Source organism: Sminthopsis crassicaudata, chromosome 4, assembly GCF_048593235.1.
Source record: "Sminthopsis crassicaudata isolate SCR6 chromosome 4, ASM4859323v1, whole genome shotgun sequence".
Lineage (NCBI taxonomy): Eukaryota > Metazoa > Chordata > Mammalia > Dasyuromorphia > Dasyuridae > Sminthopsis > Sminthopsis crassicaudata.
Genome location: NC_133620.1, coordinates 143,987,816 through 144,013,260, shown reverse-complemented (window position 1 = coordinate 144,013,260; position 25,445 = coordinate 143,987,816). Strand labels below are relative to the sequence as shown.

Genomic DNA, 25,445 nt, shown 5'->3' with positions numbered 1-25,445 from the left:
AAAACTCATTTGCAGTTTAATCTTGGGTGTTTCCTATACATATACGTGTGTGGTATGTGGTGTGTGGATACACGCTATATACACACACACACACACATACATCAATCAAACATTTGCAGACCGTAATACTTTTCCTGAAGCACAACTTTATGTCATCCCCTTTCTCTAAAATCTTCAACACATCTTTAAAGGAAGACACTGTTGTAAAAAAAGAAAGAAAGAAAGAAAAGAAAAGGTTCTTCTATCCCAAAAAGTAATATGAAATAGCTCTCTGCCCAGAAAAAATTCATAGAACTCAAAAAAGAATTTAAAAATCAAATGAGAGACATTGAGGAAAAACAAAAACAAAGATATACAAAAATTAAAAACCATCCAAGAAAATCAATAAGATTAAAAAAAAAAAAAAGTTAATCAACTAGAAAGATCTAGTATCAAAAATGAAAATAACTCTGAAAATTAGAATTGGGCAAGAGGAAGCCAGTAAATCAAGAGAGATCCAGAAATAACAAAACAAAATATAAAGAATGAAAAAATAAAACAGAATGTGAAACATCTTATAATAAAAACAATAGATCTGGAGTGAACAGATCAAGAAGAGAAAATGTAAAAATAATTGGACTACCTGAAAGCTGTGACCAAAAAAAGAATCTTGACACAATAATCCAAGAAAACTGTTCTAGAGTGATACATCATGAGGTAGAAAATCCACCAATCACCACCTCAAAGGGATCCTTTGTGGAAAATAATAGACTATCATTGCCATATTTCTAAATCCCCATATCAAAGAGAATATTTTACAAGAAACAAGAAAAAAACAAGTATACTAGAAATCAAAGGGGAGGGAAACTGTTCCCTTTACTGAAGTTGTGTTCCCTTTAAGACACTGTATTTCCTTTTGATCTGTGATCCCTTTTGAAGTTTCAGCCCTTCTTAGGGAAGGCATTTCCCCCAGATAAGTTATCTTTCGGGGATGCCAGAGCCTTTGACTCAATTAGAAATCCTAGTCAAAAAGCAACCCTTTGAAGTGTTCCAATAGGAGATCCAGGCTGAAAACTGATAAGCATCTAAGCCTGGGAACCTTGGCTTCCTCAAGATCAAGTCTCAAGATCCCTTTTAAAGGGTAGTATCTGGACTTGTTCCTCACAGGGGCCCAAGCAATTTTCTAGGACTCTGCCCACTGAGAAGGCATTCTCTCAGTGCAAGATTCTATTACCCAAATGAGACTCTGCCACTATAGAAGTCAATCTCTTAGCAAACTGGTTTCTATCCAACAATAAATTTTCATTTTGCAATTAGTAATTTGGGAATAAGTGAATTCTTTCACTTTAAACCTGCGGCTGACCAAAAAGAGGATTTTAACAACTCTCTTATTGCCACTAACCTCATCACCACTGGGAATTAAGGGGATACAAACCTCATCAGATCTACAATTAGAATTATATAGGATTTATCAGCAGCCACAATAAAAGACCAGAGATCCTGGAATCATATCTAGGGACAATCAAAAGAACTAGGCCTGTGGACAAAAATATTATATCCAGCAAAATTAACCATAATATTGAATAAGAAAAAAATGAACATTCAATTTGCAGATTTTCAAGACTTTCTATCAACCAAATCTGAACTCAACAGAAAATTTAACATATAAGGGCCAATATCAAAGATCAATTCTAAGGAGCTTAACATGGACAAATTATTTATGTTTTTTTACATGGACATGTATATAATAAGGTAGCTCAAAAAAAAAAAAAAAAAGATTGGGGCAGTTAAGAGAAAAAAAGTCATTGTTATGCAAATGAGGTGAAGAGGAAGAATAGACACAAAGGCATTAAAGGGAGAAGAGGGCTTGAAAACTACTCACATCGGGAATGGGTTAAATAGGAAATACTACATATATATATCACGAAAGATGTAGCACCCTCCAAAATCTATAAAGAAATAAAGGGGGAGGGGGAGGGGTAGATGGGGAAGCAAAGGTAAGGAAAGAAAACAAGGGAAGGATCCTTGGGTAGGGAGAGATTAAGTAATAACAAAGCAAATTAAGGAGCAGGATTAAAGCAGAGTCCCACAGAGTCCCGCAGAGATAGGAAAGATATGTGTGTATATATGTATATACATGGGGGGGGGTGTTTGTATATGTGTGTGTGTGCATATATATATTTATATATGTATACATAAATATATCCTTGCTTAACTACAGCCTGCTACAAGTGGGAGGGATGAAAGGGGGGAAAATAAAGTAAAGAGAGTGCATAGTAGAGAACAAAAGAACAACCTGTGAGGAAATAAAGAAAAGATGGACATTCATGAATATAATTTCTTCTACTATTACATATTCTTTCTTGAACTGATCATTTTGAATCCACCATGATATTCTGCTGGGCATAGGACAATGGTCTGTTTTGTTTTGTATTCTCTTTGTTTTTTCAATAAAATAAATTAAAACCAAAAAACCTTCAATGAATCTCTATAAAATGAAGTACAAACTTGAAATACTGCTACATACTTCTTAGTCTCATCTCCTAACATTAGTACATAGTTCTTAGTCTCATCTCCTAACATTCCCAACTATACATTCTGTATTTCAGATCAAGAAATACTTGTTCCCTAACCATCCTTGGCAAGGACTTTCCCACATTGGATAGAGTAGCAGCTGTAAGATAGATTTGGTGTTAGAGAACTTGGTTTTAAATCCTGGCTCTAATAATACATACCTATATGATCTTGGACAAATCACAACTCTAATTCTTATTTGGAAAATGAGGAAATCAGACAAGATCTCCAACACCCCTCCAGCTCTAAATCCTAAATCCCAAACTCATTCTTTCTTTGATTAAAAGGCCCACCTCTTCCATTTCTAAGGGACATAAGTCCCTCATATAAACTTTCATAAAATTCTTAAAGCATTTTTATACCACTGTTATTCACTTACCACAAACAATTTTGTCATTATTTATTTACATTTTTTATTTCTACTACATAGTAACTGCCTTGAGGGCAGAGACCCCTACAGAGATACCATCTCTATATTCAAAAGCCTAATATATTCTCTGTGCATAGCAGGTGCTCAAAACATCTCTCTTAAATACTGCTGTGCATACAGTATTTGAAACAATTTTGAACTGTGATGAAAAAAAGTGTCACGGATTTCTGCTTCTAACATGTACCATTTTCAAATGTGGATTATTATGCCATTTGTTACTGAGTGCCATATATATCAAGATTAAATGAAAACAATAAATATAAACTATTTTCTTTCTTGAACCTTTTACGGTCCTAATGAGAGGAAGAAAAAAGAGGATTTGAGGATGGGTGAAATAGTGTGTTAGTATGTTTCAGTATGTTAGTGATAGGGATTAGTCCAGTGATTTCTTTGGTATACACAACAAATACCCAAGGGAGGATTGTCCCTTAAACAATGCAAATTGTTACCTTCCCTGCAGCATGTGAATAACTGGTTTGCCCAAAGTTACATAATAGTCAAAGTGTTAGAAGCAGAGTTTTTTGACTTTTAGGGCCTGCTCTCTAACATAATACTATATTATATTTCATGAATGTTATATTTGTTTGAAATATAGGTGATACAGTTAAATATAATTTTCTGGGCCCATTTTTCTCTAAATATGTGAATGCTGAGTTTTATATGTAGAGAATTTAAAATTACAAATACGAACTTTTTCAGCATGTTGTAAATGTTTCTGATGAAGGAAAATGTCAATCTATATGTAGCTCAAGTCACTTTGGCTTTTATAAAAGACTATGAAGGAGTCCTATGAACTTATCTTTTGGGATTGTCATACTTTCCGTAAACACTGGACCCAGAATATGCAGGAAGCCCTGAATGTCAAGGAGAAAGCCCCCACTCCCTACTCCACTACCCACCTTCCCCATCACTCCATAAGTGTTGTTTGCATCCCAAGTCAGACTCCCTACATGTCCTTGGGAGTCAAGCCCTAGACATCTAGCCTTGTGCAGCTGGGACCCTTGTAAATAAGCAGATCATCACATCTTCATAATGTAGTAATTCCCCAGGAAAAAAGAATGTTGCTTTTGTTGTTGCCCACTCCTCCCTTTGAGGGGAAAGGGGTAGGGGTAGGGAAAATTGTCTTTTTCCCACTTTACTGCACCTTTTTTCTTCCTCCATGCAGACAACTGCCTTTAGGTAGAGATTTCTGGTATCTCCTCCTCTGTCCTACTATTATTAAAATGCAAACTTCTATATGATCATAAACTCTTTGGGTTCTGCATGCATGTTCACTTCTCTTGTAATAAATCTAGTTTTCACATAAGTTTTGTGAAGCTATGATTGCCTGTTGACACTTCCTAAGTGAAGTATCAGGTGAAAAACAGCCATTTATAATTTATGATAGTAGCCCACAGAGTAACCACCCAAAACACCAATCATTCAGTATTTGTAAGCCTGTGGTGTAAAATGATGAGATTAAGTATTCGATTCTCTGTAAGCTAAGCACAAACAAAAACTGAAGTACCTTAGAATTTTTCACTGTGGAATAATCCTCTTCAGAGCAATGACGACTTTTTTTCTTATGTTTTTTACTTGAGTGTGAGTGACTTGATTTAGAGTCTTCTGTTTCTTCATCTAGCACAAGATCATATTTTGCACTAAAGTGCAGAGTTAAGGGTATTTTTGAGAGTTGATTATGTGTTAAATAAAACAAATTTTGAGACTCCTAACGCAATTAAGTTTTCAAGGTAAAAAGTCAAAAAATGTCTATAGAATTGCTAATTTAATTTGTAAAAGAAGCTCAGCCAGCATTTTCTCTTATACATCATCTTAGACAAGGAGGTTGGTATATTCCTTAATGAACCTTCTGGGAAGGGAGTCAGAACTTCCTGTTAAGAACTACCAAGTTCCAAGTCCAAAGGGCTATCAAACTGTGAATTGCCCTCTGTCTGTATCCCAAAGAGATCATAAAAAAGGGAAAAGAACTCACATGTGCAAAATGTTTGTAGAATCCCTTTTTATAGTGTCAAGGAAGTGGAAACTGCGTGGATTCCATCAGTTGAGATATGATCGAATAAATTATGTTATATGACTATAATGGAATATTATTGTTCTGTAAGAAATGATGAGCAGACTGATTTGAGGAAAGCTTGGAAAAACTTATATGAACTGATGCTGAGTGAAGAGAGAACCAGGAAAATATTGTACACAGTAACATTTTGTGATGATCAGCTATGATAGACTTAGTTCTTCTCAACAATACATTGATACAAGACAATTCTAATAGACTTGTCATGGAAAATGTACTCAGCATTCAGAGAGAGAACTGTGGACACTGAATGCAGATTGAAGCATACTATTTTCACTTTCTTTTCTGGATTTGTTTTTTCTTTTTTGTGGTTTTCCCCTTTTGTTCTGATTTTTCTTTCACTAAATGACTAATATAGAAATATGTTTAAAATAATTAAACTTAACCTCTATCAGATTACTTGCTGTTTCAGGCACAGGGGAGATAAGGGAGACAGAGAAAAAAATTTGGAAACCAAAATCTTACAAAAATAAATTTAAAAAACTATTTTTACATATGTAACTGAAAAAATAAAATACAACTAAATTAAAACAACTACAAGTTCTTAGAATAATGCTAAATGCAACTATGGAAAATGTTATTCTGAGTATGTCCTCTGATATTACAGATCACCATTATAAAGAATTAGAGTTCTAGGTTTCTCCAAACACTTTGCAACTGCTCATTCCTCTATAATAAGCTCTTCTTATCACCATTTAGGAGCAAATATAACAGATACCTATTTTCCTCTCCAACATTCCCCTTGGGTACAAGTCAATACTTGGCCACAAATACTTCAGGCTGACGTTAACATTCTGAGGGCCTCCTATCTCTAGGCTTTTTCACATTTCACAGTACAAGCAAAGCACAAAGGCTTCACTGTGACCACCCACCTTTTCTAATCATATCCATCCATGAAAACACAGATTACTAACCAGACTACTTATGATTACCAAACATCTCTCCATTGACTTTTAGGTCAACTGAACCTTTGATTTCTCAGGAACCAGTATTCCATGATTTGTAATCAAAGAACACTATCAAGAGAATATGTATTGAAAAGACTGGCCTTTACAGCACAGAGTAAGCTTGCTACCATTAAAAACACTAGGTAATTTCCTCAATTCGATTCAGAGCATACTCTTTTTCCTTTTCAAATTTGGGATCACTTCATTATCCATCCATGATGCTTTAATCCCCTCCACACACACACCACACACAGATGTATGAACACAAAAGACTGCCCTTCAACACTCATGTCATAGCCTGAACAGGTATTTTTTATTCATGTTGTTTTCTCATCTCTTTTGATAAATCCTGAACCTCAGTAAAAAGGGCCTGAAAATTTGTTGTAATCAACATATCATCTGCAAGCAAAACAAATATTAAGAGTATCTAATCACCTTTAGGTAATCATTCTTCTATTTGGATTCTGCAAAGGACAGATTTCTTGGTTTTTTGGTAAATATGTCTCCCTATTTTATGCCTCAATTAACAATAATAATCAAAAGAATATTGAACAAAATTCCCTCTATGCCTGTACTTATCAAAAAATTTTGTATGGTCTTAACATATTAAGATAATACTGGAGGACATGTCTAAAGCTATGTCTATACTTCCAAGTCAAATATTTTTTGTAATCAGCAAAGGATAAACACAATTGTAAGGTTGTAAAAAGATGGTTTGTTGAAGAGAATTGTTTGTGAAAAGTTTGCCTCTTCCTTTCTCATATTTTCAATAAGGGTGCTTTCAAAATTGTATATATCAATTTCATAATGAATGTATAAAAATGAAAAAGTAGGTACAAGGTTTAAAAGTTACAGATGTTCTCAACAATACAATCAAATAAGTTCGAATTTATTTGCCCTAACCTAAATTTGTATTAAAAAATCTGGGCATATTCACTCTAATGTCAGGAACTCCTAGTCTCGGGTCAATGGAGAGAATTCAGGGGCCATGAACTTGGATGAAAAGAAAAAAGCAATTACATATTTATTTCAATATAATTGACTTCTTTTAAATTATCTGTTTCATTTTACTGCAAATAAAAACATTATTCTAGAAAGGCTCTACAGGCTTCAACAGACTGCCACAAGAACCTATGACACAATGAAAGTGAAGGACCCCTGATCTATATTCTTATCAATTTTTTGTACCTTCTAGACTATAAAAGATTATTTTAGCCAATCTTAATATAACAGCATTTCCATCCTGATTTTTTAGTTGCCCTTTTTTCCTACAATCAATCAACAAGAACTTACTAATTTCTAACTAGCTACTAACTACTATGACACCTCATACTGCCTAATACACACAAAAATTCAATAAATTCTTTTCACAAAAAGCAAATCAAGATAAAAATCTTCCCTTAAAAAATACTGGGTAGAAAAAGATTTAGATGATGTAGAGGAAAATGATCCTTTTTTGCCAATAAAAAGCTGGAAAGAAAAAGACCATTCACTGGAGGATGCAAAAAAACAAACTAAGTAGTGTGTGAAATGATGGATTCATAATGAGTCTATCAAGGAATAAGTGCACCAAAAATGACATAATATGAATAACATGTTTAATTGCTTCCTGCTTGTCTCAACCCAAAACTTGGAAGAATTTCAATTTTTTATTTTTTTCAATTTCTTTTAATTCTATTATGTTGACTGACTTGCTCAATAAAAAATTGTTAGTTATCGCAATAATAATGATGATAATTACTGAATGATGACAATGAGTTAAGGGAATGAGAAAATTTAGGAATGGAGTTCAACTCCCTAAAGAATTCTTATTCAAATGGTGATGACCATGTAATCATTATCTCCAATAAAGACAGGATAAAAGGAAATGTGTTTAAAAAAAAAAAAAAAAGATTAAGGTTAGATAGAAGAAAGAATTTGGCGACTATGAAAGTTACAATCAATACTTAAAGAAGTAAAAAGTCTTCTCTAAAGGCATTTGGGAATAGACTGGGTTCCCATCTATCTAGGATCAAGTATAATTCTAACTAGGGATAATGGAATAAACTCAAAGTAACTTTCAATCTTTTCCTAGGATACCACTGATAATAATGGCTATTAGTCTAAAAAAAAAAAACAAACTAAGTAGTAAAAGATTTTTAACAAAGAATTTTGAATATAATTATAATTTTATAAATAATCTTGTGGCCAAAATTTAAAAAAAGTTTTCTATTTCTTTTGCAATTTTCACAACACCTAGAATTCTGTATATAGAGAGTACTCAGTAAGTGTTAACTAACTAGCTATAGTAAAGTAAAGGATACTCTTGTTTGGGTTTTGCTTTATCTTTGAGAGCAAATTTAGATTTTTCCTGGTCCTTTTCATATTCCCTGAAGTCACTTTTGGTGTATTTCCCACCTGTTTATTAGGAAAAGAAAAGAAATGGTTGGATTAGTTCACAAATATAGAATTTAGTAAAAAGAATAAACTGCTAATGTTCCATGAAAAAACTCTCAAAAGTTTAAACTACATGCTTCTTTTATTAATTTCATTTGTTAAACAAAGAATCTTAGAGCTAAAAGAGACTGTAAAAATAAATAATCCAGTTCAACTCACTCATTTTCCACATGAGGAAAAAGCCCAAGAAAATTAAGTGGCTTGCTCAACATGGTGGCAGAGCCAGGACTAGCACCCAGATTCCCCAGCTCTGGCAGATCATTCTTTGGACTGGAAAAGGTCACACTAAAGCATCTACCACAAATTTGACTTAAATCAGGTATCATGAGTGACATAAGCAGATGCTGCCACCTAATGATTGAAGTGAATATTGCAACACAAAACAAAAGGGGTTCAGTACATGTCTTCCTTCAAAACAGTTGTACAATTCGGTACAATAATTTTAAACATAAGTCTTCTAAGTAATTTATGAAGAAATTGATTCATGAAAAAGTAGCCTGTAAAAGATTACTATCATTCTCTATCATACTATTGTTCTCTATCAGGAAAAGACCTTATTAGATTCTAGACAATAAACTGTGAGAATGAAAAATTGATTCTTTTCCTTAATAGCCCAAATTCTAAGAACCTCATACATATTTTCATTTTTCAAAGTAGAGAAGAAAAGGAATAGAAACAACATACCTTTCCCTCTCCATTTAACTTTTGCAACAGACTGGCTAAAATCTACATGTATTCTTCGGTCATCTATAAGCACATTGTCCATTTTGAAAAAGGCTTTTTCACAATCTTCTTCCTAAAACAATGTTATTTTCAAAAGTTAACTCTTTAGGATATTTCTACAGCTGAGTAAATATGATTACAAAAAAAGTTAACAATCCCACCAGTAATTATTGATGCACATAAGACTATTAAAATATGAATGATTTACAAAAAGAATATTCATATTCTTTAGAAGAGTATAATGCTTGAATACGCTAATACTCCAATTAAATACTTTTACTGAAGAGGCAGAGCAGTGTAAAAGGCTGAAGATCAGGAGACCAGGATTCAACTCTTTTATCCATTATTATATACTCCTCCCTCACTGCCATAATAATGCAAAAGTTCAATGCGGTACAAGTATCATCCTCCCATGTAGGAATGTAAACAGATAAACCTTATTAAGTCCCTTTTGAAATCACTTTCCTGATTATCACCTCATGCTTCACCTGAGACCTGGTTTTTTTTAAATGAAATTTTCCATTCGATTGTGGTCTTTTCATCACAAAAACTTGAAAGTCCTCTTTTTAATTGAAGGAGCACCTTTTCCTCCATTGCTCTCCTGAATATCATATCATAAAACCCTCAGGTCCTTTAGTGTAGAAGTAGCTAAATCTTCTGTTACACTGACTATGGCTCATCTATACTTGAATTGTTTCTTTCTAGATGCTTACAATATTTTCTCCTTGACCTGAGAGCTGCTGAATTGAACTATAATATTCCTAGGAATTTTCATTTTAGGATCTCTTTCAGGAGGTGAGCAATGGATTCTTTCAATTTCTATTTTACCCTCTGGTTCTAGAGTGTTAAGACATTCTTGATAATTTCTTTTTTCTTTTTTTTTTTTTAATTATTAAAGCTTTTTATTTACAAAATATATGCATGGGTAATTTTTTCAACACTGACCCTTGCAAAACTTACTGTTCCAAATTTTTCCCTCTTTCCCTCCACCCCCTCACCTAGATGGCAGGTAGTCCAATACATGCTAAATGTTAAAATATATGGTAAATACAATAGATGTATAGATATTTATACAGTTATCTTACTGCACAAGAAAAATCGGATCTAGAAAAAAAAAAAACCTGAGAAAACGAAATGCAAGCAAACATCAACAGAAAGCATGAAAATGCTATGTTGTGGTCCACATTCAGTTCCCACAGTCCTCTCTGGGTAAAGATGGCTCTTTTGATCACAAGACCATTAGAATTGGTCTGAATCATCTCATTGTTGAAGAGAGCCACGTCCATCAGAATTGATCATCTTGTTTATGTAAGTCTCCCCAGGCCTCTCTGAACTTATCCTGCTGGTCATTTCTTATAGAACAATACCATAACATTCATATAACATAACTTATTCAGCCATTCTCCAACTGATGTGCATCCACTCAGTTTCCAGTTTCTTACCACTACAAAAAAGGCTGTCACAAACATTTTTGCACATGTGAGTTCCTTTCCTTTATGATCTCTTTGGGAATCAGGACTAGTAGAGATACTGTTGGATCAAAGGATATGCACAGTTTGATAGTTCTTTGAGCATAGTTCCATATTGCTCTCCAGAATGGTTGGATCCATTCACAATTCCATCAACAATGTTTGATAATTTCTTGAAAGATGATGTCCAACTAATACTTTGTTGGTGAAGTTGTGAATGGATTCAACCTTTATAAAGAAAAATTTGGAAATATAACTTATGGTATATTGTTATGGAATATTATAGTTCTGTAAGAAATGACCAATAAGATGATTTTCAGTGAGGTCTGGAGAGACTTACATGAACTTGATGCTGAGTGAAATGAGCAGAAGTAGGAGATCATTGTACATGGCAACAAGACTATATGATGATCAATTCTGATGGACATGGATCTCTTCAACATTGAGATGACTGAGGCTAGTTCCAATGATCTTGTGATGAAGAGAGGCATATACACCCAGAGGCATATACACTGGAAACAGAGTGTGTATCACAACAAAGTATTTTCATTCTTCTTGTTGTTAGCTTGTGTTTTGGTTTCTTTGTCATTTTTTTTCCTTTTTGATTTGATTTTTCTTATGCAAGATAACTGTAGAAATATGCATAGAAGAATTGCACATATTTAATATATATTAGGTTATTTGCCATCTAGGGAAGGGGGTGGGAAGTGGAAGGAAATTTGGAACACAAGGTTTTGCAAGGGTCAATGTTGAAAAATTATCCATGCATATGTTTTGAAAACATAAAAAAAAATTAATTAATGATATCTTCACTCCTTTTTTGTTCGTGATTTTCAGGTAGACTAATAATTTTTGTATCTCCTTTCTCAATTGGCCAATTATGGTCTTTTTCCCTCAATTATACTTTTTAAGGTATTCTCAGTAGCTTTTTGTATTTCCTTTTGCACCATTCTCAATTCTTTTCCTAAATTTTTCTCTATCTCTCTTACTTGATTTTAAAAATCCCTTTTGAGCTCTTCCATGACCTAAGCCCAATTCTTTTTTTTTTTGGGAGACTTTGGATGTAGGAGCTTTGACCTTGTTATCTTCTGAGTGTATGTTTTTATCCTCCTTATCATTATAGACAAACTGACAGACTCTATCAAGTTAGGAAGGCTTAGTTTAGTCCTAGAAACAGAATGCTAGTCAAGGATCAACCCAACTAAATTAAGGGAAGCTGAACTGATGCTCATTTTGTCTAATAAATGACAGATTCTCTGTTCTCAAGAGACCATTAAAAAAGACAAATTTGCTCTCAGTCTGAATGAACCTTTCTACTTCCATAGTAACCACTGAAAAGTAGAAAAAGAAGCTAATAGTACTAGCAATCACAATTCTCAGACCTTTTCTAAACATTCAGAGAAGGAGAGAAGAAAGGAGGAAGGAGAAAATTAGGAGTGGGGAGGTCTAGGAAAGGCTTCTTGCAGAAGGTAGGGTTTAAGCTGACTCTTAAAAAGAAACCAAGCAAGCTTGGAGGAGGAGAAGTAGATAACCATAAGACAGAGATGAGAATCATGAATGAGAAAGTCAATATAAGTAAATCAGAGTATAAAGAAAAGAGTAAAGTATCAGAAGATTAAAAACATAGAAGGGACTAAGCTGTAAAGGTCAAAAAAAAGACCAATTTATATTTGATTCTTGAGGCAACTAGAAGCCCCTAGAATTTACTGGGTGGAGGACCTGCTCCTTAGAAAAATCATTTATTTGGGCCACTACTTTCCTTAATTAAGATAGTCTAATACCCAGAGAAAGGCCGTTAGGTCATTAAATTAATTTTCCTATGGAAGATTTATAGAAGGATATGGACAAGGAAGGACTGCATAGGATCAGAAGGAAAGGACGAAGATTAAGGAGTACCACCATCAATACTCCCATCAATATATTAAAAAGTACAAGACAATACCAATTGGTACTGAAATTTCATGGAAGTTAAAAATCTATTGACATTCAATGTACAAAAAATTTTGTAAAGAAGACGGCAACTTTTACAAGTCATTAACATCACTTCCTCTACTATAGTAAGGCTTTCAAAATCATAAAGAACTTGCCTATGCTCAGTTTAAAATAAGTCAATAATACTGTAAGAATCATGAAATTGAATAAAAGCCATTTCCTGATTTTGAAATAAGGAAATAAAATATTGGCAATGGTTTTCTTTAAAATATGGAGTCCTGAGGAAATCTGATCAAATTAACAGATAGCCTCAAAAATTGACTGCAGCCAAGTCACTCTGTCTGACATGACCCTTTCCTGGGAGCTCCTGGAAATGTAGCCCAGTATCTTCCAGAGCAGTTTCCTCCAGGAGTTGGTCAATATTCAAGTGGCCTTACTAGAAAATCCAAAATGCACTAATCATTCCAAGCAGCATGAACCAATCTAACCTATAAAGAGGTGAAAATTTCCCAGACTTGCAAGTATTACTGTGACAACAAACCTACTATCCAGCAGATTTAGCCCTAAATGAAGGAGTACTAATAATTGGAAGTAATAAGACTCTGACAGAATCAGCCCAGGACCTGATAACAACAGCCTTGGTTAAAAAAAAAAAAAAAAAACAAACTGTGAAGTAAACAAAACCAAGAAAATAATATATACAATGACTACAACAATATAAATGGAAAGAATAACCACAAAACAGTCAAAGGTAAATGTTGCAAAATTACAAAAAACTAGCAAGGGCTCAAAAACACTATGAGAAAACATCCCCATCCCACTTCCTTTGCAGAGGTAGAGGCTTTATGGCTTCCATATATTACATATATTTCTAGACTCCTTTGAAAAAATACTAATCCATTTTGCTGATTTGTCTTTTTAGGGTTTTTTTTTTTCAAATCTTCAAAAAATATTATTTGTTATGGGAATGGTTCTCCAGAAGAAAAGAGGGAGAGGGATACTGAGAAAAATTTTGGCAATGTAACACCACCTCCACCCCACCCCCAGGTCTCTCCCAACTCCAAGGTCTTGTGATTCTAGATGGTCAACTATCCACTGTCTACAATTTAACTTTATAGTCACAAAACATTAGGGATGGAGTTGATCCTTAAAGATCATCCACTCTGATTCTCTTATTTTCAAGAAAAGCAAAGTGAGGATCAGAGAAAGTTTTAACTACTACTTAAGACTTTGACCTAGGATCTAGAACCAAGCCTCCAAAATTCTGGCTCAATTTCATCACAATATACTAACTTTCTCTGAAAAAAAAAAATTATATATTAAAATTATAGTTAAATACAGCTCTTGGATTATGAAATACATTATCCAACACATTTTGGGTTCTAAATGTAAGAAACTAACAAAAAAAAAATAAACATCCTAATCTTTTAAAAACAGTCACTTTTTCTTAGTTGGCTAAATATGAAATTGCTTATAGGATATTACATGAAGATCATACTAATACATATCATTTCAAAAGATAACAAAACAAATATGAATCTGAATGTTTCTGCAATATGGCATACCTTTTCAAATTCAATAAATGCGTAACAAAGGGATTCTCCTGTCTTCCAGTCACGAATAACTTCACAACTGAAAAAATAAGGAGAAAGGGATTAAAATTTTAAAAAATTTTTAAATTAAAACTTAAAATGGTGAGGGAAATACCAGTGACAAATGAACATACATGTGGAGTTCTTAGAGATTGAATTCTTCCCATCCATTTTGGCTAAATAATGTCTCTTTTGCAAATGATAGAAATGGAAAGACTTTATTTAGAATAGTGCCCAATACCATTAGGTCCCATGTATTTAAGAAAGAGAAGGATGGCATAAAAATATTCTCATTGTTTTGCCTCTGATCAGTATTTTGCTTAACCTTATACTTAAATTATTAATTTTTTTATTATTAGATTTTTGTGTTTAAACATTGAAACATTTTTAAATGACCATAACCAAGACTGTGTATAAATGTTTTAACCATAGCACTACACTTAAAGTACCTTACTGAATATTTAGGTTCTGTATAACTACTAATAACAATAACTTAGAAAATCTCTACATTGTGTTTTAAAGTTTATAAAGCCCTTTAAGTATACTAGCTCACTATTATTAAGAGTAGCAAAAATGTACAACTCAAAATTGTACATACATACTTGGCCTTGAAATACTAGCTCACTATTATTAAGAGTAGCAAAAATGTACAATTCAAAATTGTACATACATACTTGGCCTTGAAATGTAGTGTTGTATTTTTTCCTATTAAATCTTTATCTCTGAGCACAAATCAACTATCTGATAAACAAGACTGCTACATAAAATTACATAAAGATTAATATTTTCTTGAGTAGTTTACAAAATGGAAAATAGAGAACTGACTACATTTTGTTTCATAGCTGAGATAAACTCAGCACTTTAAAAATTTTTTGTTCTGTTAAAATTCATAAAAGCATCTATTTTTTTCTGAGATAATTGGGGTTAAATGACTTGCCCAGGGTCATACAACTAGAAAGTATTAAGTGTTTGAGACCAGATTTGAACATAGGTCCTCCTGACTTCAGGGCTGGTGCTCTATTCACTGCACAACCTAGCTGCCTCGAAAGCATCTTTTCTTATAAAATTCATTTCTAAAACCTGTATGTTCTAAAACAGAAGTATGTTTTGATGGTAATCAGTTACCATCTCCTTTGTATGACTTATATAGGAATCACAGCTCCTTTGATGAATAAGAAATTACAAATAATGATCCTCCATAGAATATAAAGTACAAGAAGGATTTCTGCCCTAACATCTAAATTCTAAGTGAGGATTGTTTCAAAGGAAAGAAATGAAAGGACTGTGGATTCTTGATAACACACTGCATTCAACTTCAACACAAGACTACACAACAAATAGGGCTCAAAGTGAATTTTCAAGTCAGGAAAACTTGAAACTTAACACCAGTTCCAACTCAACCAAATAAATGAAGTATGAGTAAGGCCCAACCAAAACCAAAAACAAAAACAAAACAATCTAATCAGAACACTGAAAGGAGTTACTAACTAAATTAGAAAGAAAACTGAGGATAAATTAATTGGTTAAATATTGGAAAAATTACTAGCGGATTATAGGAATTATAAAATTCTCTCCCATTCAACTAATATGAAAACAATAAAAGTGAATTCAAAATTAAATTATGAAGAAAAGTAGATTTGAAACAGCACTGTATATAGAATACATAAATTAGAATATTATGGTAACATCTTGTTTATCCAAGATTAATCAGAGAACAAAGTAATCCACACAAGTAAATCTTCCATATAAACTTTACTCTCTTTAAAATACCAAAAAGATTTTAAATTTCAATATTTTCTGAGGGAATTTTAAAATGAATCCCACATTTCCCTGGTTTCTTAAACAAAACATTTTTTACAAAAGAAAACTGCACGGGCCCTCCATAACCCATGCCTAGAATGCATTCAATTTAATTACCTGAATAATTATCAAACTTCTATTACATGGAAGATGCTACATGTAGACCTATTTCCTCCTTCTTTCTTTTAAGATCTGTATCTTCCTTTAAAGTCTGGATTCAGTGCCACTGACTTCCTAAACCTCCCAGGTATAACTGTTCTAAAACTCCTCCAATATTCCTAGAGCACTTGGCCTGCATCCATCCTTTTCCCATCACTCCCTACCTCAAATTATGTTTACTTGTTTGCATGTCATAACCTCTTCACAGAAAGTAAGTTCCTAGATAGAACTCTTCCTTTTTGTATTCCTAGCACTAGTAGCCCAGGGTGTTCCCCAGAGTAACCTTACCTACCCGTAAATGTCTCTTGAACTAAATATGATTCAACCTTTTCTCAAAGACTGAGTTATCACAGTGACTATTCGCAATACTCTAAAAGTTGTTCTTTATCTTTTCTATGTGGCCGACTATCAGCTACATCTAGTTTTTTCTCACCAGGCCTCTGACACCTTTATAATTTGCAGCTTCCATGGTTTGAGAAGTAGAAAACCAAGGTGGTAAGAACAGATTATTGTCAACAGGCTCCTGGGACATCTTGAGTTTAAGCCACGCCCAAGAACTAAGAGCAAAAACATGGGCAGAAGGACTTAGTAGCAATTAATTTGCAAGGAGAGATCCTTCTGTTCATTTCCCAGCTTAAGCTCGTCTACACAGTAAAGTTTCCAGTCTGACGCTGGCTTGACAGAAGTTACCATTACTGAATCTACTCCTCAGTATGTCCAGGAATTCTGCCGGCAACTCCCTGTTCTCTTGCATTTCTTCTCCTTCCACAACTACCTCTCTCCTCCCCTTCCCCATTCCTGCTTGGGCACTCTGGCCCTGCTGTTAAATTAAAAACTCCTTCAGGACAGGGAAAGAGGAAAGAGAAAGAGAATTGTATGGCCTTGTCTAATCTGGGAGTTCGGCCTCTCCTCCTATGTCTCCTACGCTGAAAGTACAAAGCTGTGGAAGCTGTTGAAGTAGCCATCCTATCCTGAGACCAAAGCTCCAAACTAAACCCAACAAACAGAAAGGAAATCCTAAAAGTATACTTGCAAATTATTTTCTTCTCTCCCATTTTTATAGACTCTTTTGCTTTAAGGGAAAAATTTTTGAAGAAAGTGAAAAGTGTGAAGAAATTCAGGTTCAAATTAGCTTTACTACTAACTATTGTTTAACACTGGAAATGTTTTTGGGTTTTAATAAACAGAGATAAATGCCTAAAGACTGATGAGTACAGTGACATGGAAAGAGCTCTAGACTTGGACACAAGGACCTAGGTCTAGTCTTTCACCACCTATGGGCCCTTGGAAAAGTCATTTAATTTCCCTGAGCGTCAGTTTCCTCCTTTGTAAAATGAAGATAATATTTGTACTAAACATTTCCTAGGGATGTCAGGAAAGGCAAAGGAGACAGTGTATATAAGGCACCTTAGAGTCAGAAAAAATCTACATAAATGTAAGCTACTATTAACAACAATTAAAGTTCAGAACTTTAGAAAACATTAATTCATTACTTTAGAGATGAAATATTAGGAATAAAATATATCTTCCAAATGCTACAAATATTTACCAATGAAAATAAAACTAAGAATCAGTTTATGTACTGATTAATATTAATAATATATAACTAATATATAAATGTATACTTTCTTTCTTTCTCCCCCCCCCAATAAGAACAAACTACCTTTTTATGGGTCCAAATCTTGAGAATATTATTTCTAGATCTTCATCTGTGGTCACTGGATTCAATTTGCACACAAACAGGACATTTTCTGGAGGTTTGATATCTGCATCAGGTAAATCTCCCACCTGAATTAAAAGTAAAAAGAACAATGCCATTTTCTTTAGTAAGACTAATTAAAGAAAATTTGCTAATCAATCTGAATCTGTATGGAAATTAATCATTAATAAATATTTTAACATGCAGAATAATACCAAATTCTCCTGGTGAGGAGAACAACAAAAAGTGACAAAGGACCCTCATATATTTCTTGCTTCAGATGCTCATCTCCACCACCCTCCTTAGTCACTTGCTCCTAAGGAGTTCTACAAAAACAACAGAATATTGAGAATTCCACTTCTTTACAGTTTTTGATGATGACAGCAGTTATTGTGGGAGAAAATTCTATTTCCCTAAAACTGCAAGTGGACCGAAAGAATAACGTGTATCAATAAATAGTCTATGATAAATGCTGTTTAGACCAAAAGACATATAGGACAGGAAACCATTATTCTACTTACTGCTTTGTCATGAGTCGTCAATAATAAAGGTATTTAAATTTTATATTCTTTTAAATGAAGAAGAAAAGAGTATCTTTTACCAAAGATATTTATCACTTAAAAAGAATGAATTTAAAATAATGGATTCCTTTCCAAATTATTTTTTTAAAAGACAATTCAATAAAACAATAACTACCCCCAACTAACACTGCCAGTTAATTCACAAAGCAAGAGCAAGCAATGAAGTTGGCAGTATATGTAATTCAGTGAAAAGGAAACAGCATGATAGAAGATATGGGGACATTTAAGTATAAGTAACATTATTATTCACAACAATGTGAATTAGAAACAGGGGGGGAAAAAGACTTATTTGGTCAATTAATCTCCTAATTAACTACAATCACTTAAATAGTCTCATGCTCTCCACTATGACTGACTGCATACACAAAGATAACACCTCTTAGAATCCTCAGTTTTCTTTCCACATTCATTTAGTTATGTAAGTTTGTTTTATGATTTAACATAGAGAAGTGAATTTACTCTGTAATAAATGTTAAATTCCTCAACTACTCTTTATAATCAGAGGAGTTAGAACTAGTTGGGATTCTAGAGGTCAACTAAACCAGGATACTCATTTTACAATTGAGAAAACTGATGCTTTTTGTTTTTTCTCTTTGATCTGATTTTTCTTGTATAGCATGATACATGTGGAAAAAAATATAGAAGAATTGCACATGTTTAACATACATTGGATTATTTCCTGTCTAGGGGATAAAATAGGGGGAAAGGAGGGAGAAAAATTTGGAACACAAAGTTTTGCAAGAATGAATGTTGAAAATTATCTTGCATATATTTTGAAAATAAAATGCTATTATTTTAAAAAAAAATGAGGAACCCAAGCTTCAGAGATGAGGTGACTTCCCAAATCACACATGAAAGAAGCAACAAAATGAAAGACCCAAATCTTGTCACTTTAGATCCAATGTTCTCTCCTCTATGTTATATTGCCTTTTTTATAAGTTCAACAATTCATTTTTCATGAGATTGAAATCGATAGTACACTCACTTAACTTTTGCTTAAAGACCTTTGGCAGGTTGGGAGCCCTATTTACCTACCAAGGAACTTGTTTCCATTTTTGGAAAGTTCTAATTGCTCCTCCCTCTCCATGTCATATATCTTCTTCTCAAATTACAATTTTGTCACAGAATGCTAAAAACGCATATGGAAGAGGCTTATTTAATTTTATATTGTCCTGAAAACTATCTTAGGATGATTTTTTTTTTAAACAATCTTTTAACAAGTTCTCTATTTTATAATGGACTTTGCAGCAAATCCATTTTGTATTTTTTCAAACTGTTCTAGCTCTATAGAGAGACTGGAATAAAAAAATTCCAAAATTGGAATGGAAAAATTCAAGTCCAAGGAAAGTTTATGCAAAACAGAAGTATATATAGGATAATATCAATCTTATTAGAAAATAAATATGTCCTGGCCAGAAAAGTTGCTAGCCATTATCAACACTTTGTATCCCCAGCCTTTAGCATAGTGCTTTACACAGTACTTAATAAATGTTTTAATGGATTCAATACAAAAATATAGCATAGTCACACAAGAGTACTATCAGGAAGGTCAAAACTCAGAATAGGCTAAGGATGGCTAAAAAAAAATAAAGAAAACAAAAATGAGTTTTAAAAAACTATATCAGGGAAAGAGAATGATCAAAAAAGGGTTGATTGCTGTTCAAGACCCATGGGACAATTACCACACTTTGAAACCGAAGGGATCAGAAGCCATTCAACTTTAGCCTGAAGACCTTTGGCAGGTTTGGGGGTCCCACTACTTCCAGCGGAACTCTTTCATTTCTAGAAACTTCTAATTGATCCTCCCTTCCACACCATGATTCCTCCAATACTTTTCCTTCTCCCCTTTGTCTTACCACCATTCTGGTGCAAAGCCTCATCTCTTCCTGCCTCAAGTCTCCCCTCCCTTCAACCATTAAAGTGCAGGTCCAAACATGTCACCCCCTAACCCTACCCAATAAATTGCAGGTGCTCCCTGTAACCTCCAGGATCAAATACAAAACCTGCTATTTGCCATTCAAAGCCTCCTTGTACCTTTCCAGTGTTTCCCACCTCACTCCACATCATCTCCTTAGTGAGACTGGCCTCCAGCAGTTCACCTAACAAAAACCTCCATCTCTCACCTCTCAGGGTATTTTCTCTGGCTCTCCCCCCACCTCTGGCATACTCTCACCCCTGCTCTAAACTGACTGACCTTCCTGATTTTCTTAAATCCTAACTAAAATCCCACCTTCTATAGAAAGCCTTCTCCGACCTCCCAATTCTAATGCTTTTCTTCTGCTATGGCTAATTTTTATGTATTTGCTACAGGTAATCTTCATCCTTAGACTGTGATCTCCTTGATGTCTGAGACTGAGATTTTGTCTCTTTTTGGTTCTCCAGCACTTAGCATCATGTCTAATACATAGCAGGTATTTTATAAATATTTAGTGACTGGCCAAAATTATCAAAACAAGAGTTGCTTTGCAGTCAGACAGACACATACCACTTAAAAAATACATGCAAGAAGAATATTTGTGGCAGCCCTTTTTGTAGTGGCCAGAAATTGGAAACTATGTAGATGCCCATCAATTGGAGAATGGCTGAATAAATTGTGGTATATGAATATTATGGAATATCATTGTTTTGTAAGAAATGACCAACAGGATGATTTCAGAAAGGCCTGGAAAGACTTACATGAATTGATGCTAAGTGAAATGAGTAGGGCCAGGAGAAACCAGAAGATGTATACTTCAACAACAATACTATATGATGATCAATTCTGATGCACATGGCCCTCTTCAACAATGAGATGAACCAAATCAGTTCCAATAGAGCAGTAATGAACTGAACCAGCTACACTCAGCAAAAGAATTCTGGGAGATGACTATGAACCACTACATAGAATTCTCAAACCCCTCTAATTTTGTCTGCCTGCATTTTGGATTTCCTTCACAAGCTAATTGTACACTATTTCAAAGTCCGATTCTTTTTGTACAGCAAAACAACTGTTTGGACATGTATACATATATTGTATTTAATTTATACTTTAACATATTTAACATGTATTGGTCAACCTGCCATGGTGGGGGGGAAGGAGGGGAGAAATTAGAACAGAAGGTTTTGCAATTGTCAATGCTGTAAAATTACCCATGCATATATCTGGTAAATAAAAAATATTAATAAAAAAAATAATAATAATAATTAAAAAATGCATGCAAGAATATATTTAAGCAGAAAGTTATCTCACCATTTCTAAAAGAATAGCCTGAGTTTTTGCCTCCTTCTCAGCCATTATTTCTTCAATTTCTTCAGCTGATCTCCCTTTGAAATCATCAATTTCTTCATCTGCTCCTATTCGGCCACTCTACATGGGGAAAAGACAAAACAAAAATGATTGATCCTTGCATTTCAGAAACAAAAACTTGATACAGATGAAAGACAAGATATCTTTTCATAGTTTGTCCAATATAGTTTGATAAAAAAGCAATCAAGAGTAGGCTTTTAGAAATTAAACTTATGCTAACCAAAATAACAAAGAATCCTGTAGAAATTAGTTAATGTCCAACAAATCACTGAATGACAAAAACTGAACAATGCCACAAATAATATTCAAACCCTTTCATTCACAAAGTTGGATTTTAGGCCACATGTCACTAATAACAGTTTAAGGGGCAGAATTAGGAACAAGATGTGATTTCATAGGTATAAAATACAGCTAATATATTCTGAAGCTTCTCAAATTATAACCGTTTTAATAAAAACAAAAAGGACAAAAAAAGAAAACCAATACCTTGTAGTTAATTCCTACATTTCAATAGCTGGATAGAAAAAGAGCTAGAAGAGACCATTAGAAATGCAGCAGTAAAGGGATTCTAGATGTGTCTTTAAGGAGAGAAAGTCACATGAAAATAATGGGGGTAGCCAGGCCAGTGTTTGTACCACTCCTAGCCATGTGAAGAACAGTAGGAAAAAGACAACTACAGTTTCTCTAGTTAGTACCTAAGTAAGCCTTACAGAAACATAATTCTAAGGAAATGAATATACACCAATGACAATGTTCACTCACAGGTTCAGAAAAATCAAAGAACTTCTTAGCTAGAAAAGACTACTGATGCCATCTAATCATATTCCCTCATTTCACAAATAAGAAAAATGACACCAAAATGTGAAGGCACAACCAAAAAAAGTGGCAAATAATCAGTAAACGTACATCTAGTTGTTCCTTGGTTGGCTCTGGTGATCGATCAGGAATTGATAAGCCAGCTGGGTCATCAAATGGATCATCTAAAATCACTGTATGATTTATCCTTAAAAATGAAAAGTTATATGTGTAGATTAAAATGTTTCAAAATCTACAAATTAACCATGAATTTTTTTAATTAAAAATTTTAATTAAAAAAAAATCAACAAACTTTTATTTACTGCTCAAGTCAAAGTAAAATCTACATCAGGTTCTTAAAATCTATTACTTCTAAAGAAATTATTTTAGTTTGTTACTTATGACTATCTGATATAATCAGCATATGCAATGACCTCTAAAGTAGAAAATTATGCAAATGTTGAAATCCTAAAACTTTTGCCCTATTTCTTCATCATCTATACTACCTCATTAAGTTTAGCATTTTAGTTTCCTAAAAATAGTTAGTAACTCTTAATACTATTATTAACATCAAGCTAGATTATTTTAAAGATTTTTTTCAAAACAAATAACATATATGGTACAATAATATAATTATTTAAAAAGAAATGCAAATAGTCATGACAAGTATTCTTATAGTCTATTAAATCACTTTCATTTCTCTTAAAAAAAATTCTTACATATCACCACTACTAAAAAAGTGCCCAAATAAATGTAAATATACTAAAATACTGAAGTATAATATCTACAGAAGTCAACACTAAAATACTAATCTGATACTAACTCAGCTCAAATTTGTAAATGGCCATGACAAATGTTCTTATAATCTTCCATTAAACCACTTTCATTTTTCTTAAAAAATATTAATTTGATACTAATTAAGCTCAAGTTCTATACTCCTTAAAAGAGTTATAATTCACTTAATCAACTTACCACATACTTGGCACTATATCTAATAGCAACTTCTGCACACACATTCCTGAGTGAACACTCCCAAACCCCCACCACTCAACTGTAAGTGCCTGCATAGTAACTACTCATTTATTCTGTATATATCTTGTATTTACCTATCTATGAACATGCTGTATCTGCTCCCATTCTATCTGTCTGATACCCAAAGTAAAATGTTAAAGGTCCTTGAAAGAAAGGATTATTCTCCCTCTACATTTTTATCAGAATTCCTGGCACATACTAATAAATATTGTTGATTGAGAGAATGATTATGATGAACTTAAGTTCTAAAATCAGGCTCTGGCAAGTCCGACCAAGATGAAAAGGCTTCAGCTACAGACCCAATGACAGACTATGAGTCTGCTGCCTAAGGCAGTGGTAATTTCACAGTGGCTCATCACAGACAGCTGACAGTAATGGATTTTTCTAGACAATGCCAATCATAAAGTCTTTCTTCTAAAGTATCAAGAAGTTGCAGTTTGTTATCAAAAAAGGAAGTCAACATAGATGAAATCAGAGATCCTTAAAGCTCTCTATATATAAGGAAAAAGGAAATCACACCTGATATCTTGATAAGGTACAAAGTCTTTGTCAACAAAGGTTTCATTAATTTTCTTGATTACATCCATTCCTTCTGTTACTTCACCAAATACTGTATGTACACCATCAAGATAATCTAGATTTTCTCCTGTGGTAATAAGAAACTAAATGTGAAAAAGAGAAGATGTATATTATTACATAATAAGTGCAAAGACATTTAGCATGTAGCCAAAATCAGTCATGAATACAATTCACACAGAAATAAACAAAATGGATTATATCTAAAGAGAAATGTTTCGCAAAACTTCAAAATGATATGGTGACAAGTGGTACAACAATAATTTTTGAAAACTTCTAATTCAAAAAAGATTATGACTGGGATTTTTAAGTTCTTTCCAGTCTTAAGTTTAAATCATTTAAAACCAAGAATCCCATCTAAAATGCAAATACCTTTATTGGAATTCCTTCTTCCCTAATTAGGTCAGAATTGCACTTTAAATATGTGGGGTTAAAAATCACTCTTTTACATTTAATATATAAACATATGTAAATATTTTATTTCCTGAAAAGTTCAAATCTGGCCTCAGACAAAACAAGTCACTTAATCCTATTTGCCTCAGTTTCTTTATCTATAAAGGGAGATAGAAAAGGAAATGGCAAGTCATTTCAGGATCTTTACCAAGAAAACCCCAAATAGGCTCACAGAGTCAGACACAAACAACAACAAAATATCCTAAGTGATTTGTAAATGGTGAGTGAAAAGTAGAAAGCATATGTAATTTGAACATTATTATTCAATACACAAATCATTAGCCTACTTTTAAAACACAATTGTGTAAACTGAAATTGAGTACTGTTAAAATGGGTTACTGAGGAGGAAAAAAAAATTAATCTTGTTAAAGTAAAAGTCTCACCTTTCTAGAATTATTGCAGTAGATCTATTAGCAAAGGTTTCTCCCCATTCCTGATTTTAGAAGGCTTATTTGTTCACAATGAGCTCACCTGAGATCCATGTTGATCACTGCCATTATTCACCATAGATACTGTGCCTTTTTTCTTGTGCTTAATTCTTGGCATTTTTTCTGCCTCAAAAAACCTTGCTTGATCACCATACAATTGTCTGAAAATATATGGCAATATTTTTACAAAGCATGCAAAGAGGAAATTTTAATAAAGAGGACACTTCAATTTTTCAAATAAAAATTATGATGAAAAGTTCAACTGTTGACAATTATTTCTGAATTTTAAAATGGAAATTACAACTGAAAAACTGCTTCTGTTAGAGGTGTTGAATTTAAAGACTTCCATTACTTCACTGATATATGCTTTAATTCAACATCAGTGAAGAAAACTCCCGATCACTTTTGTATAACTGAAACCTAAAGTGACATCCTAGCCATATTGAAATTTGGCATAAAAGTATCCATAAGTTTCTACTGAGC

The 25,445-nt window shown here is 33.4% G+C and overlaps 1 protein-coding gene across 1 annotated transcript in view; it reads right to left on the bottom strand.

The window, feature by feature from the left end:
* PPIL4 (peptidylprolyl isomerase like 4) overlaps positions 1-25,445 on the bottom strand; it is a 35,942-nt gene that overhangs the window by 6,429 nt on the left and 4,068 nt on the right. Inside the window, exons 4-12 of the mRNA XM_074309578.1 lie at positions 25,006-25,123; positions 24,025-24,167; positions 22,585-22,681; positions 21,622-21,738; positions 17,776-17,900; positions 14,127-14,193; positions 9,122-9,233; positions 8,305-8,398; positions 4,491-4,623 (exon numbers count right to left, since the gene is read on the bottom strand). Coding sequence (XP_074165679.1) covers positions 4,491-4,623; positions 8,305-8,398; positions 9,122-9,233; positions 14,127-14,193; positions 17,776-17,900; positions 21,622-21,738; positions 22,585-22,681; positions 24,025-24,167; positions 25,006-25,123 — 1,006 coding nt within the window. The remainder of the gene's footprint in view (positions 1-4,490; positions 4,624-8,304; positions 8,399-9,121; positions 9,234-14,126; positions 14,194-17,775; positions 17,901-21,621; positions 21,739-22,584; positions 22,682-24,024; positions 24,168-25,005; positions 25,124-25,445) is intronic.